General features: G+C 44.5%; 1 protein-coding gene across 1 annotated transcript in view; it reads right to left on the bottom strand.

Annotated features, from left to right (window-relative positions):
• The window catches only part of SHM3 (serine hydroxymethyltransferase 3), a 33,745-nt gene extending 30,122 nt beyond the window's left edge, over window positions 1–3,623 (bottom strand). Inside the window, exons 1-2 of the mRNA XM_086822307.1 lie at window positions 3,289–3,623; window positions 2,994–3,192 (exon numbers count right to left, since the gene is read on the bottom strand). Coding sequence (XP_086678433.1) covers window positions 2,994–3,192; window positions 3,289–3,484 — 395 coding nt within the window. The 5' untranslated portion in view covers window positions 3,485–3,623. The remainder of the gene's footprint in view (window positions 1–2,993; window positions 3,193–3,288) is intronic.
• Between the last annotated feature and the right edge of the window lie 12,898 nt (window positions 3,624–16,521).

The raw sequence follows: 16,521 nt of genomic DNA, 5'->3' as shown, positions 1-16,521 counted from the left end.
CTTCCTTGGCTCCTCATCTTCGGCTTCTCGGAGTTTGTTCAATGTCTAGTGCTTAGAGGGGGTGTCAGCACATTCATCCCCAATTTCTGCTCATCTTTGGAGTCCCCTTTTGGTCCCTTTTCATGGCCCTTGGTTGTGGGCTGGCCACCCTATTTTTTTGTATTTTTTCTGGCATTTTTCCCAAGTCGGGTGCTTCATGCCCAATCAACCAGCCCTATTTACCTACAAATAGGTGGGCTTGCTTCTTTCATTTTTCATAGTCTAGTCTTCCTTTTGCTTCTCTCACTTATGAGACTATTTATGTCTCTTGCTTGGAACTGTTTTAGTACAGTATATTCAGCATAGTTGCTTCATTTCTCTCTCTTGCACTCTCTCAGCACACTCTAGTGCTTGTATGCGTCCACTCTGTGCACTCTTTCACCATCTCATGAAACCAACTGTCTAAGTTAAACTAGTTCAAGCTACTCTTCATCCGACCAAATTGGGTGTAAACTGAAGGCAAGCTTCCTCATGTCACTAATCACTCGAATCTCAACAATGCACGAAGACTCTCCACCAAGACGATACATGTAGCATGCAATAGGTTGACCATCATAATGCTCAACAAAGCCTTCTTTAAACCTATGAGTTTATGCAATCCACTTTACTTTAAGAGAGAAGAGTAGAGAGACAGAGAACTCTCCACCAAGACGATACATGTAGCATGCAATAGGTTGATCATCGTAACGCTCAACAAAGCCTTCTTTAAACCTGTGAGTTTATGCAATCCACTTTACTTAATGAGAGAAGAGTAGAGAGAGAGAATATGAAAGTTCACACCATATTGGGTCCCAATTACCCACTAAAGCCCCCCCCCCCCCCCCTGCAAGCAAGAGTATTTGCCTGTATTTCTTTGGAGAACTTTGTACAATGATAATGAAGGATGACTGAGGACTACCCAACGCAAGGACGAGGAAGACCGACACATGCTAACCATATGAAGGATGACTGAGGACTACCCCAACGCAAGGACGAGGAAGACCGACAGAGGCTAACCATATGCTGAACTAATAGCACTATAGAAGACTCTATGAAGCCACTTATGCAAATCCAGAATTACTGAGGATATGCACATATGCTGGCTAAAGATGAGAGGATCTTCTATGCTGCCTTGGACTGAAGCATGGAGTGCTGTAGGCTATATTTGTATGCTCCAAGAACCCAAGGTATCTCAAGCACACATGTTCTCTTGAAACTTCTTTGCTCAATTCTGAAGTATAAAGTGATTTATGCAATGGACCATGGGCTACTTATATATGAATGAACTAATAATGGTCGGATGTGGAGTTATGATGCCTTAAGCATCAACCAAGGCAAAAGCCCCATATGGGCTTTGCTTATGGACTAGCCCATAAGCTAAATGCTTATGCTAAAATGCTTATGATGCCAGACCTACTGCTAGGCTGACTTCTACATGCTCCTACACGATGAATTCTTCAAGTGGATAAGAGGATTGACATATGCAAACTCTCTAAGGCTTGGAAGACTGACCTACGTAGCTCGTGCCTGACATGTCCCAGACTGGGTCTCACAATGGGGCCATGGCATACGACAAATATTCCTAAAAAGGTATTAATACTTTATGATGTTACATATAATCCTGAGCCAATGTGGTACATAACACCACGGTGCAAGGTGCATGTGACGATACAACAACCCCCGGATTTCAACTATCCTCACAATTATCTTGTTAGGATGCACCATATTAAATCTCTAGGAGTACATCAGACCTTTCTCATCCACAAAGGATTTCGTGAGAAGCAAGGGTCTTATATACTTAAATATTGATGCAAATTAAACACTTATTGATGGCCGCAACCACATTTAACACACAAATTGAAACATAAAACTATAAAAGAGGTATGAGCATGCAACATCACATTGGCACCGGAATGGGCTGACCCCTCCCCTTAGAAAATTTATGTTATAACCAAGGAGTATCACTTAGTACAAGCTTGGGAACCTCCTCTTCTACTTGACTGAAGAAAAACAAGATTCTTCAAAATACAATGTCCAATGTTACAAATACAGCCAGACCTCTAACTCATGCCCAAAGCACAATACCTTGATGTAGAAATTTCAACACCTGCCCAGACACTGGGGATGCCCTATGCATCGTCCACCACCTCTAACTCATGCCCAAAACACAAATTTCAACACCTGCACAGACACTGGGCATGCCCTATGCATCTTCCACCACAATACCCACATACATCGTATCATCATAATAGCCAATCAACGAAAAGTAAATCTTGCCCATCGAATCAAGATACACTCTGAAATGGGATGCTTCGCAGATGAAACACATCAGCAACTGTGGAATGGCAGGCTGTCTCTCCACATGGGCCATTTTGGTTCCTCTCTCTCTCTCTCTCTCTCTCTCTCTCTCTCGGTGGAAAAGATGCCTAACTCTACGCTATGGCCCCTTGACCGGTTGGCTGATTACTGCACATAAACTGGACATAGTTTAACAAGCAAATCTGCAATTGCCTAGCTGCTTAAACCCTGGGTGGTTTGACCTCAGCATCCAGGTCTGCCTGACGGAATTGTTGTTTACCTGGAACACTCTATGATCTATCTATACCTCATTGGTAGAGCTCCCATAGCAGAGGCTGCCAAGCCATGATCCCGCATCTACATGTCTGGTTCAGTCGCACTAGGTAAACAGTGCCTGACATATGCAGCATGAACAGCTGACCCTTTCATGAGAGCGCAAAAATTCAGGTGCTCATTTGACAGGGGATCATGCTAAAGCCACAAAGGCAGAACATGACATCAAGCAAATGGAAATTTTTTAAGGAGGCTGCAACCAAAATAGCATTTAAATTTTCAAAAATGCTTGGAATGTGTTTTTATTATTTTGCACCTCAACCCAACTCTTCAATCAACATTGTAAACTTAAATAGGCCTCAAAAGACATTTAAAAACTTCCAATGTAAATCAGAAATACACACCTCTTGCCAGGAAGGCCTTCTGAATACTTGTTGGTGAGGCATGATCCTACAGCTTCCATCACTGCACAAGATGTGAAATTCTCAGAAGCAATGAGCTCAAGCCCTTTCGTTTGACGGTGCTTCTCATTCTCAATTATGGCATGGATTTCGGGGTCCAGCTCTTCTAGGCGCATGTCTGCAAAGGGGGCGGCCCTTCCTCCTGCTAGAAAAACCATTCAAGTTTCATAAAGGCATCAATCACACAAAAAAAAGGGCAACCTGAAGTGCCTTCCAAACAGAAGGGTTCGGAGGTTACCTGATGCGAAGGTGGCTTCCGGCGCAGCAGCTAGAGAGGTGGGCCCAGCGGCGACGCTGGCACCGATGCGCACCTGAGGGCGACCATGGATATGCTCCGGCGGGAAGAGGCGGTTGGGCGGGTTCTGCTGCTGCAGAGCTGCACGGCGATCGAACACTCCTCCGGAGCTGCAGAAGTTGGCTGAAAATGCTTCCATTCTAGGTACCTCGAAGGCTGCCTGTGTCACGAGAGCGCGAAAGAGAGAGGTTCGGTACGCCTCACTACGTACAAGTCTCAAAAGATAAGTATATATACTCTCTCAAAAAGGATATGTGAAAACCTAGCTGCATACATGGTAGCTAAATAGGAAATGGGATTAAGAAGTCTTTTGTGAATCCGCGACTCTTTCTTAGATATTAATTAATATATTAATAAATTATTGTTCCCAAAAAAAACATGATATGTTTTCTATTTGAGAGAGGCACATTAGGGGCTCAGGAGGTCCCCAAAAGGCCCTCTTTATTTTTGCCCCTCTAAAACTTTCTCTCACTTTGAGATCCAATGGGACAAGTCCATGTGTGCACTTTATGGACTATATGCGTCATCACTTTTAAGGCCCACGAGAGTGGTTCCAAAGGATAGAAACGCTTTCACCAATGGAATTCTCAATACATCCTTCTGTAACTCTAACAATTCTTTTCCAAACATGGCATTTACACGGCATAAGATTCTTCAAGAATTTTCATGAGTAATATTGAATTCTCTCCCATAAATAGTTCCTCTTGCGAAACAAGTTACTTCTTTGATTTGTTGAGAAGGCCCAAGAACTTTAGCCTCAAAGAAAATAGATGTATGGTTTTACAGTTTACTTACCTCACTCTTATGATACTTATTCATGAAAAGTTTATCACATAAGGTTCAACAAGTCCGTTCGGACAATGGAGGAAAATTCAATGGAGGAGAATTCATCTCCAAAGCCTTCCACAACTTCTGTTCCTATAAAGGTTTTTGTCGCCAGTTCTCCACACCTGGCACTCCATAGCAGAATGGTGTGGTTGAATGCAAAAACATGACTGTTTAGGAGCTGGCCCATGCCATGCTTTCTTCTTCCAATCTTTCTCCATCTTTCTGGGGAGAAGCTATAACCATTGTTATCTACATCATCAATCGTTCTCCCACATATCCCTGATTCTGCCAGGTCCAAATTTGATCCCAAATCGAGAAAGTGCAAATTCCATGATTATAGTTCTCAATCCAAAGCCTACAGGTTATGGGTTGATCTAGAGAAGAAGTCCTTATAGTGATTTCCCGTGATGTTCACTTTGTTGAATCCTCATCCAATGATTCCTGGTCTCACCAGAGCTTACCATAGAGGTTCCTCATTCTCTTGCTTCTTCCTCTTCATCCCTGCACTCCCAGCCACCTCAGTTTCTCCACCCTGAGCTTCTCCACCCTTAACTTCTTCTACTCCTGCATTTATGCGCAACGGAGGATTGCCCCTAGGATTCCCCAATGGAAAAAGCCATTGTTTGTGACTCTCATCTCTCAGATGTTGATCTTTATCAGCTTGCTGACTCCTCAGCAACACCTTTTACACATACATGGAGATTACAACAGCTTTGTCATTCATGTAACCGTAACGAAGTGGGGGGCTGAAGAAGCAGGGAACCAGGAGTCAAATATGTCCACAAAAAGGTAGATCCGATACCTTTATACCTAAACAAAAGGGTTTCATACTTATGGATACCTTATAAAAATATAAAAGACTTGGCTTATGCTATTTCTCGTGTAATAGGTGCTAATATAACTAACACTCTTACACCTTAATGAGTAAAGTGGTGCAATCATATGAGCCTACTATAGCTAAAGAGGTTCTTGCTCTTCCCGAGTGGCACGCAGCCAACATAGAGATCGAGATTGATTCCATCGAGATTGAAAGGAATGGTACATGGGAGCTTGTGGACCGGCCTTTGCATAGGTAGGTCATTAGGGTCAAGTGGGTCATTAAAACCAAGTTTCATGCTGGCGGTTCTCTGGCCAAACACAAAGCCATGGAGGTCGAGATTGATTCCATTGAAAGGAATGGTATATGGCAGCTTGTGGACCGGCCTTTGCATAAGTAGGTCATTGGGGTCAAGTGGGTCTTTAAAACCCAGGTTTCATGTTGACAGTTCTCTAGCCAAACACAAAGCTAGATTAGTTGCGAAGGGGTATTCTCAGATTGAGGGTATCAACTATGAGGACATTTTTGCCCCTATACCTAGATACACCACTATCCGGATAGTTCTTGCTCTTTGTGCTCAGATTTGGTGGTCGGTTTTTTTAGATGGATTTCAAGTTTGCCTTTCTCAATGGTGACTCGCATGAGGAGGTCTATGTTGAATAGCCTCCGGGTTTTCAAGTTCCTGGAGACAAGGGTAAGTTATACAGATTGCACAAAGCCCTTTATGGTAGGCACCCAAGGCATGGTATGATAAGATTCATTGATTCTCTCCTTCCCTTAGCTTCTAGAGATGTCTTTGCTTAGGATGCTTTGATCGTCTTAAATGTTAATCATCTTGCCAAGATTGAACAGCTCAAGTCATATTTAGCTCTCACTTTTGAGATGACTGATTTAGGACTTCTTCACTACTTTCTTGGTATGGAGGTCTATTAGAATCTTGATAGAGTTCTCCTTAGCCAGTACAGATATCTACAGCGACTGCTAAAGACATTTGGGATGACAAAATGTTGTCATATTTCCTGTCCGGGATGGATCATAACTCCAAGCTTTCCCGTGAAGATTAACTCCCATCTTTGAGGATAGTATGCAGTACTAAAAGCTCATGGGCTCTCTTATTCACTTGACTTATACCAAGCCCGATATTTTTTATAGTGTCAGTGTTTTCAGTTAGTTGCTCATGGTGGGTGGTCACCCCCTAGTATGTGTTGCTTGTTCATCATGATGGCCTAGGTTGTACTTAGACATGTGGCAGCGCTACTGTGACTTCTCACATGGTATCAGAGCTTGAGCTTGTGGTCATGGATAACCCTCTCTCCCGTCTTTGACTGGCTCAAATGGAGGAGGGTGTTGGAGGCAATTTGAGCATGAAATAATTGGAAGGTGTTTTGGATTATCCCATATGCAAAAAAATGGGAAGTCAAAGAGACATATATAGGCTAGAGTGCCACCTTGTCATAGTTATCTCCCCCTGACCATTATTTTTAAGGAGCAGCACACCAAGATGTGAGAGCCTAGTAGGGGGTTTGCTAGAGTGCACCAAGGGGTGGTGGTGGTCATGCTCGTGGTGGTGCGTTGTTTGGTTGTCTTGATGGCCTAGGTTATGCTTGGTTATGGGCGACGCTACTACGACTCCTCACACAAATGAGCCACATCGCTATGTGGCACTTTTTTTGACACATGGCACGTGTGAGCCTATGTTACCATGTGATCCACCTACGTCACTACATGGCATTTTTTTCAAGGTTTTTTAATTTATTTATAAACATGTGGCACATGAGCCTACATTTCCATGTTAATACGTGTACGTGTGTTTGCGTGTTTTTACTTTTTGGTCATTTTTAGTTTTGTTTGGGTTTTCAATTTTTTAATAATTCCCCAACATATGTGTATATACAATTAAAAACATGCATTTATACATATATTTTTAAGGTTTCAGCTTTACTGGAGCGAAGGTGGAGAGTCGCATGCCCATCCACAAAAGCCTTAACGTCATTGCCCCGCTGGCTTTGCGGCACGCTTGATTGAGCTTTGTCATTCTAGTTCTAGCTAGCAAGTTGGTTTTGCTTGGGGCCATGGTGATAAAAAAATTTGAGCCTTGGAGTTACTCAATGGTGCCACAAAAGTGTGTACATAGCTCTCTTTAGGGTTCATTGAAATATACAAGTGAATAGGGTGTGTGCGGGAACAAGCCCTTGGCTAGAGGCTGTAAAAGAGAATCTGTAAATGTGAGAGAACCTGTGAAAAGGTGAGAAGAATCTACTGGGAGAGAATAAAGGGTAGCATGAGGAGATTTAGGAGGTGTGGAGATATTTTGGGAGAGGTGGAGAGAATTAAGCACAAGAGGTGGAGTGAATCAAGGAGAAATCAGTGGGATTAGATACTTGGATGTAAACTCTATAAATTGAGGCATTGGCCTAATGAGAACTTGCTCCATGCCTACATTAAGCTATCAGTTAATTGCTCACTAATCACATCTTAATTATCAGTTAATTACTCACTAATCACATCTTAATTATCATCTAATCTCTTTATTAATGATGTTGATTCTAGCATTTGATCCACCATAGCTCATCACATTGCTGTAATTTTAACATGGTATCAAAGCTTAGCCTAGAATCCATCAAGTTTATGAGCCCATTATCTAACTAATTAGGATTAGTAGATAATTAAGAAATAATCATATTTTTTAAGTTATTTTCAACTAGCCCACTGTACCCCCAGCCAGTGGGGAGGAGCTCCCTCTCCCTGTAGGCTCAACATTAGCTCAAAAGCTTTCAGCCATAGCTAGCCATACCCATTGAATGGGCTCTAGCCCATTTAAGAATTTCATCAAACCGCCAGCGCAATCAGGAGAAAATCACGAATTTTTCAGCGCTTCTTTTTCTGCAAAAACTGGAGATCTTGCCTTCCACATATGCAATGGGTCTAATTCCTCTTGACCCTAGGGGTTTTCAAGGGTGCTCTACAAGCTGGTGAAGTCAGAATTTGATTTGATCAAGTCTACAGTGAGATCCAAGCTCTTCATCAAATCTGCAGGTGACTTTGGTAAAACAGAGATTAAGCATTCGATGTTTGGTCAAATCTTGTGTTTTTTGGCTTAATCCTCTACTAGACTAATTGCTATTGATGGCCTTGAAAGCATTTGAGCTCATTTGAACTTTAAGGCCTCAGATTTGGGCTCCCCGCATACTCTATTTTTTGCACACAAAACAGAGGATTAATTTGCTAATCAGTGTTAATCATTGTATTTTGGTGCAATTGAGGGTTCAAATTAACCATTAGGTATCTCATACATATCCCTATAACTTCATATTGCAATTCAGAGATGGTTTGTTGATACTCCAACCATTCCGTACAAAAATTGGTTATCCTTGATTTAATGTAATTTCTAGTGATTTTATGCTGATAAATATATTGTAATCATCTCCTAAACACCAGATTGAGTTGTAAAAGGGTAGACACTGCCCTTGAATCTTGAAATTGGATCAAGAGGTAAGACCCCCTTCACATTATCATGAGTACGACACAAGAGATAGCCAAATTTAATGGGGAGTAGTTTTACACATGGCAGACAAAAACCATGTATCTGCTCATGAGGAAAAATCTGTGGGGGCTAGTTGAGGGAAGAGATGAATGCCTAGAGGTGAGAGGGGAAAATGAGTGGAAGAGCAAGAATGAAAAAGCATTGGGACTTATCACACTCAGTCTAAATGATGAAATCATTCATCACATCACAGGGATACAATGGGCAAAAGATGCATGGGATGAACTCAATAAATTATTTGGCACACAAGCTAAAAATTCAAAGATAAATCTGTTAATGCAATTCTACAAATTGGATATGAAGGAAAGTGAACCTTTAATCACACACTTGAACAGATATAAAAGCATTAAGCAACAACTAGTAGCTATTGGCAAAAAGGTAGAAGATGATGAGGCACTAGCAATGCTCTGATGAAGAGTGTGGACAAAGGTGAATATGAAAACATTGTAGCAACACTAAAGAATGTACCTAAATTGAAGCTACACGAGATAGAAGGAGCTCTACTAGAGCAAGAGAGCAGAGACAAAGAGAAGAAATGGCTCAACTCAACAGCAGGAGAAGAAAAAGCATTCTTCACCCGAGGAGGATTCTCTTGAGGACGAGGATGAGGAAGAGGCAGAGTAGGAGGAAGGACCTTCACTTGCCACAACTGTGGAAAGCCAGGACACATGGCAAGAGACTGCTATAGCAAACCCAGTGGAGAAGGAACGACATCGGCAAACTTCATGGAGGCTCCTAAGGAAGTGGAGTCGGAACATCTTTTCTGAGAGAGAGACAGAGAGAGAGAGAGAAACCCCACAACCCAATGTAACCCTCCCCAACAAAGTAAAACCACCTCTGAGCCATCGATGATGTAGGCCATGTGGTAGATGTATGTGTCACGTAGGCTGTAACGCCTGTGACCAACGGCGGTAGACCGGATGGCCGAGGACGTGGCCATCCGAGGTTCAGTGAGAGAGGACGCCCATGCAGAGTCATGGGCAGCCAGGCTAGTGTGGACGGCAGGCTACACACTATATAGCCTGGGGGATGAGGGGCAATCCTCATTCTTCCTCTGTGGCTGGGTGGTGAGCCAGAGGCCCGTTCCCTCCTGTAGTAGCACCCGTATAGCGGCGCTACGGAGATCTAACATTGGTATCAGAGCTTGGCATCGGGATCGCGAGTGGCATGCAAAGCGGGCCTAGTCGTTTAATGATTGGCTCTCAATCAAAATTGGGGGGATAACCTTATCCCAAAGGTCTTCATCATCTTCTACAACAAGAAGTCGTGTACACAGTTAAGCACTGAGCAGGCCATGGAAGCAGTGCCCAACATCTATGCAGCAGCAGTTGCGTAGAGGACATGGCAGCGGCGATAGCTTGCAAGTTACGGGTGGGGTGGATAGGTACGAGCCTGATGGGCCTGCCAATGTGCCTGCACCTGCACAGCGGGCGGGCTACCCGGTCATTGTCTACAACCGCACGCGCAGCAAAGCTCAGCCCGTGTGCGATCTGGGCGCCGTCTATGCCGACTCCCCGCTGGCCCTCGCTCAGCACAGTGATGTCATCTTTACCATGATCACCAGCGCTCGTGATGTTTGGCAGGTCGTGCTGGGCCCCGCAGGCATTTTTTCCGGTCTTTGCCCAGGTTTCTTCTTGGTGGATACAACCAGCAGCGAGCCCTCCTTGGCCCGGCGGGAGCTTTTCAAAGTCGCCCTCTCCAAAGGTATCGAGTGTCTGGATGCCCCTGTGTCCGGCGGTGGTGAGGTCGGTGTGCCCACGATGGAATCCTAGCTTTCATGGCGAGTAAAGTTACATACATGGGGCCAGCAGGGTCCGGACAAACCTGCAAGCTTGCAAACCAGATCACTGTGGCTACAAATTTCACCGACTTGTCAGAGGGTCTGATCTATGCTGAGACGGCCGGCCCTGTTTCTGAAAGCAGTTTCAGGTGGCGCTGCTGGATCTAAGGTTATGGACATCTTTGGTTCCAAGCTTGTGAACAGAGACTTTACACCTAGAGGGTTTGCAGAGAACATGGTGAAGGACTTGGCACAGCTCTTAAAGGAGGCTCAGGCCATGGGAGGTTCATTTCCTGGCATGGCCTTGACGCAGCAATTGGCCGGCTTGGAGGTCAAGCAGTGTTTTTGTCTCTTGAGCGCGCCTGAACAATTTAGCCGCATCAGAAAAGCCATGACGATGACCCAAGGTCTTCATTCGTTGGCACCTTTCTCTCGGATTGGAGCATCTCGGAGTAGCGAGGCTTGTATAGGCTTGCAGCACAACACAAATCGACAGTCAACGACAATAGCATGCGACCGTAAGGGGGTGACTATTCTCTCTCCACTGCTCATTTTATCAGCGTTTTTTGTAATTTTTGAGTTCTCGCATTTTTATTTATGCAAGAATTAAAATATGTCTGCTAGGCGTAGTGTGTCCCCACCGCCTTCTACTTCTCTAGGGTTTTCAGGTCTCTTGTCCTCGGTCGCGGATTTGACCTCGACCAAATTGTCAGGCCGTATACGCCTGCCGATCCGGAGTGTGCTCGTCGATCACGCGTGATCCTCCAGCGCCCTCCTCGTCTGTTGACCCCGCCTTAGGACCCAGCGAGCCTGATAGCGATCGCCGGCAGCAGATGACCCCTTTTTGGTCGATGAGCTAGATGACATGAACACCGACGTCGCCGAGGGGACCGAGGAAGACCTCTTGGAATATGACGATGACGATTATGACCTATTGGACCCTGCCGACGTCCTGACAGAGACGGAGCTCTCTAGTGGACTTTTTAAATATCTTAATGCAAAACTGAACAATATGGGTAAAGTCCAGGCTGACTTAGTCACGATGCTACAAAGCATCTCCACACGGTTAGACGCACTGACAGCCGCCTTGGCTAGTACTCCGACTCCTCATGGTAGACGAGCTCCTACGGCATGGGTGAGCGTAGCCTCGCCAGTGGTTGCAGGAGTATAGGCCGATGCGCCTGGGGGGCCGTCCGTAGAGACAGCTTCGTTCGTTATTGAAAGACTTGAAGCCGCCTAGTTTTGGTGGCGAGGAGAAGGAGAGAAACAAGGACTCGATCAACATGTTTCTAGCGAAGTGGTCAGACTTGCACACGCTGCGACAGCAGCCTAGCCGGGTGCAGCCCGTAGAGGCTAGCCTCTCATTAACCGGCAAAGCGTACAAGTGGTGGATGAGTTTGACAACTCGTCCTGCCACTTGGACGGAGTTTGAAACGATGTTTCGAAAAGAGTTTTTGCCTGTTAATGAGGCGGAGAGAAGCTGGGAGTTATGGGACAAGTGCTTGATGGAGAACAAATCCCTGACTCAGTACATCTCAGATTATAGGGAGATAGTACTCAAGCTAAAGGGGATCGATGCATTCCAGACATTGCGAGGCTTTAAAAGAGGCCTCAAAGATGATTACCTTGAGTACGTAGAGCCCTTACAGCAGCCTAAAGACTTAGCAGAGGCAATTAAGTATGCGTAAATATTTGATGACATCAAACGTCGTAGTGCGCGTGGTGGTTCGAGCAGGGCCAAGGGTAGTGAGAAGAGGAGGTCAGGCCTTAAAAGAAAAGGGTTCCGCAGTGATAAGCAGGGGGATAGGATGGACCAGGGAGGACAGAATGGTCATTGGTCTAAAAAAAATGTGACCATCCAGGAAGAAAAGAGACAACGAAGTCCAAAAGAAAGAGCAGTATATTAAAGCGCGAAAAGAAAATCGATGCTTTAATTGCAACGATATAGAACACACGAAGGCTGAGTGTCCAAAGCTTAAAGCCAGCATGAGCGACAACGAGCCCAAAAGAGATGGTAAATCCTCTAGGCAGTTACATACAGTGCAGAGACTCCCTCTCAGTTTTGCAGAGTTCAGAGATGACATGGTGCGCATGTATGGCACCATAGGTGGCCGTAGAGTCAGAGTTTTTATCGATGATGGAGCTAGCCACAACTTCTTGAACTGCTCGTTAGTCAAGAAGTTGGGGTTGACTGAGACCTAGAGCGATCATGAGTATACTGTTGGCCTAGTCAACGGGTATGACAAAACGGTATGGAATACCGTCGTATTGGGGGTCCCATTACCTATGCAGGACTATGAGGCTTCGCTTGACTTTCAGGTCATGCACTTAGCCAGAGTAGACGTATATCTAGGCAGGGAGTGGCTGTATGGCTTGGGCCCTAGTCTAGCTCGGAGTTACCTACATAATACGCTACGTTTTGATCATGGAGGTAGTGCAGGGCGACCGTACTGTCCCCGCCACACCACTTATTTCCTCCATGGAGCTGTGCACAGTGGTCCGCAGAGGCCAGATAGCAGAAGTATATGCTTGTTACCCTCTTTTAAATTCTGTTTTCGTAGATGAAACTGTAGATGATGTTTGCGTAGACAAACAAGGAAAACAAAATAGCCTTGGACGAGACCCACTGTTTGAAAACCTTGTTTGGCATGCATGCGATTCAAACAAGAAAAAATCCAAGGCGAAAGAGACATTAAAGAAAAAGTGCATAGATACTTTATAAATTTATTAGAGGAATTTTAGGATGTTTTTCCTGATGATTTGCCAGATGGCTTACCACCATCTAGAGAAATAGACCATGGCATCGAAGTTATGCCAGGATCAAAACCTATAAGCAAACTTGCTTATAGATTAAGCCACTCCGAGGCACGGGAGGTGAAAAAACAATTGATGAAATATTTGAACAAAGGCTTCATTCGGCCTAGTTCAAGTCCGTGTGGGCATCGCCTATTCTTCTGGTAAAGAAGAAAGACGGATCTATGCGGATGTGCATAGACTATAGGGCTCTTAATCAGATAACGATTAAGAGCAAGTATCCGATGCCATGCATGGATGAGTTGTTTGATCAACTCTATGGATCGAGATACTTTACAAAAGTAGACCTGAGATCAGGGTATCATCAAATTAGAAATAAAGCAGAAGATGTTATGAAGACAGCATTTAGGACCCATTTCGGGCATTTTGAGTTTTTGGTTATGCCATTTGGGCTAACTAATGCTCCAGCGACGTTTATGACGCTGATGGACAGCATTTTACGTCCATATCTGGGAAAATTCGTAGTAGTTTTCCTAGATGATATTCTTGTGTATAGCTAGTGTTCGAGTTGTTGTTGCGAGAGCACAAACTATTTGCAAAGAAGAGCAAATGTGAATTTTTTGAAACAAAAATTCACTACCTTGGCCATATTATATTCGCCGATGGTATGCGGATGGAGCCAGAAAAAGTAGAGGCTATTCTCGTAAATGGCCAGTGCCGAAGAATCTCAAGGAACTGCAGATTTTTCTTGGCATGTCGGGGTTCTACCAACAGTATGTGAAGGACTACGCGAAGATCGCAGTCTCGTTGACTGCCCAGTTAAGGTCAAAAACTAAAAACATTAGTTGGGGGAAAGTCCAACAGAAGAGCTTTGATAAGCTCAAGGTGGCCGTAGCAGCTGCACATGTTTTGACTATTGTCGATCCAAATGAGCCGTTTGTCTTGGAAACAGACGCTAGTGATGAGGCAATTGGGGCCGTACTTATGCAAAGGGGACGCCCAATTGCATTTGAGAGTAAAAAGTTAGATCGTGCACAACATAACTACTCGGCTTACGAGCGAGAGTTACTAGCGATAGTTCATGCACTGAAAAAGTGGAGACACTATTTATATGGTGCTCCTTTTGAGGTCCGGACGGACCATGAAAGTCTGAAATGGCTTTCAAGTCAAAGTGAACTGAAGGGTAGAAAATCTCGGTGGGCGGAGATTCTACAGGAGTTTGACCTTCGGATACATTACCAGAAAGGTAAGTATAACGTGGTGGCAGATGCACTTAGTCGCATGCCACAAATTAATGAACTTAGTTTCACAGTCTTCAAAAATGATTTCTTGGAGTCATTACGTGGTTTATGTGAGCACGATCCATCTTTTAGAGAGGTCTGGCGCGCTGTACGCGTACGCACTTCTTCACAGACGCAACCACCTCCCTCGTTGTGGCACGGATTGCTAGTCCGAAGAGACTGGCCGAAGGTGTAACGGGAAGGGAAGCAAGAGTTAGTCCGGAGAGACTAGCCGTGTCTTCTGGGTATAGTTTGGAGCTGGAGAGCTCTGATGTAGGCCCTTCATCACCTTTGACTGCCACGGCTTCAAAGGGGAGTGATAAACTTCATCAAGGGGAGAAATATGCTAATTACTCCATTGACGACGACGGGTACTTACTCTACAAGGATAGAGTATGTGTACCAACTATTGGTGACTTTCGGGCCGTCATCCCGGGATTCAGAAGACCTATGCACTAGTAAAAAGATAGTTTTATTGGCCTAGTTTGTTTAAGGACATCCAGACTTATGTGCTGAAATGCAATAAGTGCCAGGTCAATAAACACGAACGTCTTAAGGTTGGAGGACTACTCCATCCACTGGAGATTCCTCAGGGGAAATGGGAAAGCATTTCCATGGATTTCATTACCGGTTTACCCTAGATGAGTCGAGGGAATGACTCGATGTGGGTGGTAGTGGACAGGTTAACTAAAATGGCAAAGTTTATCGCCACGAAGAAAACTGTTAAAATGCCAGAGTTGGCAAAACTCTTTATTGAACATCTCTACAAGCTGATATAGTGTCGGATAGAGATAGAAAGTTCAACAGTCATTTTTGGAGGAAAGTCTTCAAAAAGTTGGATACTACTGTGAGTATGAGTACGGCAGATCATCTGGAGTCTGATGGTCAAACTGAAAGAGTTAACCAAATTCTAGAGGATACGTTGCGTTCTTATGTTAGTAAGAAGTAATCTAATTGGGAAGAGTACTTGCCCTTATTGGAGTTTGCCTATAACAGCTCCAAACACTCAGCGCGACTGGATTTACACCATTCATGTTAATGTATGGATTCCAACCGAGATCTCTAAAGGAGAAGATTCAATCTGTCAAGGATTTCCTTGAAGATATGAATGATATGCTCAGAGCCACATGTGAGAGTATTCGTAGCGGTTAGGATCGCTCTAAAACTTATGCGGATAAAGGATGTAGAAAGGTGACCTTTGCAGAAGATGACTTTGTATTCCTCAAGGTTCCTGTGCAGTCAGAAAGTGCAGTCAGAAACCATGAAAATGGAAAAGTGTGATAAACTTTCTCCGAGATATTGTGGTCCTTTTAAAATTTGGGGACATAGCATATAAACTTGAGTTACCGGAGAGTTCTCAAGTCCATCCTATCTTCCATGTCAATAAACTAAAGAAATCAGTTCACGGGTTAGAGAACGTAATTTCTCCAGAGATTTTGATGGACTTGATAGAGCCACCAAAGATACCACATGAACCTGAAAAGATTCTAGGGTATCGTGACAGAAAAACCCGACATAAAGTGTACCAGGAGGTACTTGTTAAATGGACAGACAGGGATGAGGAGGCAGCTACTTGGGAACGCCATAGTGCAATTTCCAAGAGGTTTTCCCAGTTTGTTTTTGAGGACAAAAACTCTTCTTAAGGAGGGAGTAATGTCACATAGGCTGTAATGCCTGTGAAGACTGACAGCAGAGCAGCAGACCGGATGACCGAGGACGTGGCCATCCGGGGTTCAGTGGGAGAGGACGCCCATGCGGAGTCATGGGCGGCCAGGCTAGTGTGGACGGCAGGCCACCCACTATATAGCCTGGGGGATGAGGGGCAATCCTCATTCTTCCTCTGCGGTTGGGTGGTGAGCCAGAGGCCGTCCCCTCTTGTAGTAGCACTCGTAGCGGCACTATGGAGATCTAACAGTATGTGTGAGCACTTTAGTCAAGGTCACGGCGGCGGGAAGGCACTTATAGTAGCCTTGGACACATAGAGAGAGAGTGTGTGTCAAGGACTATGAGTTTAGGGACTTGAGGCACTGGTCGCGGACTATCAAGTAAGAGGGAAACTTGGTATAGGGTCCAGGTGTGCTAGGAGTATTCACTTGAGGGGAGGTGTTGAAATATACAAGTGCATGCTGTTGTTAGTTCACAACTAGTGGACAACCAATAATCTAAAATTTAC

The sequence above is a fragment of the Cibotium barometz genome, chromosome 28 (genome assembly GCF_041138505.1).
Source record: "Cibotium barometz isolate CiBa-2024 chromosome 28, ASM4113850v1, whole genome shotgun sequence".
In the NCBI taxonomy this organism is placed as follows: domain Eukaryota; kingdom Viridiplantae; phylum Streptophyta; class Polypodiopsida; order Cyatheales; family Cibotiaceae; genus Cibotium; species Cibotium barometz.
The sequence above is the reverse complement of the archived record's forward strand: the minus strand, read 5'-3'. Positions and strand labels throughout refer to the sequence as shown.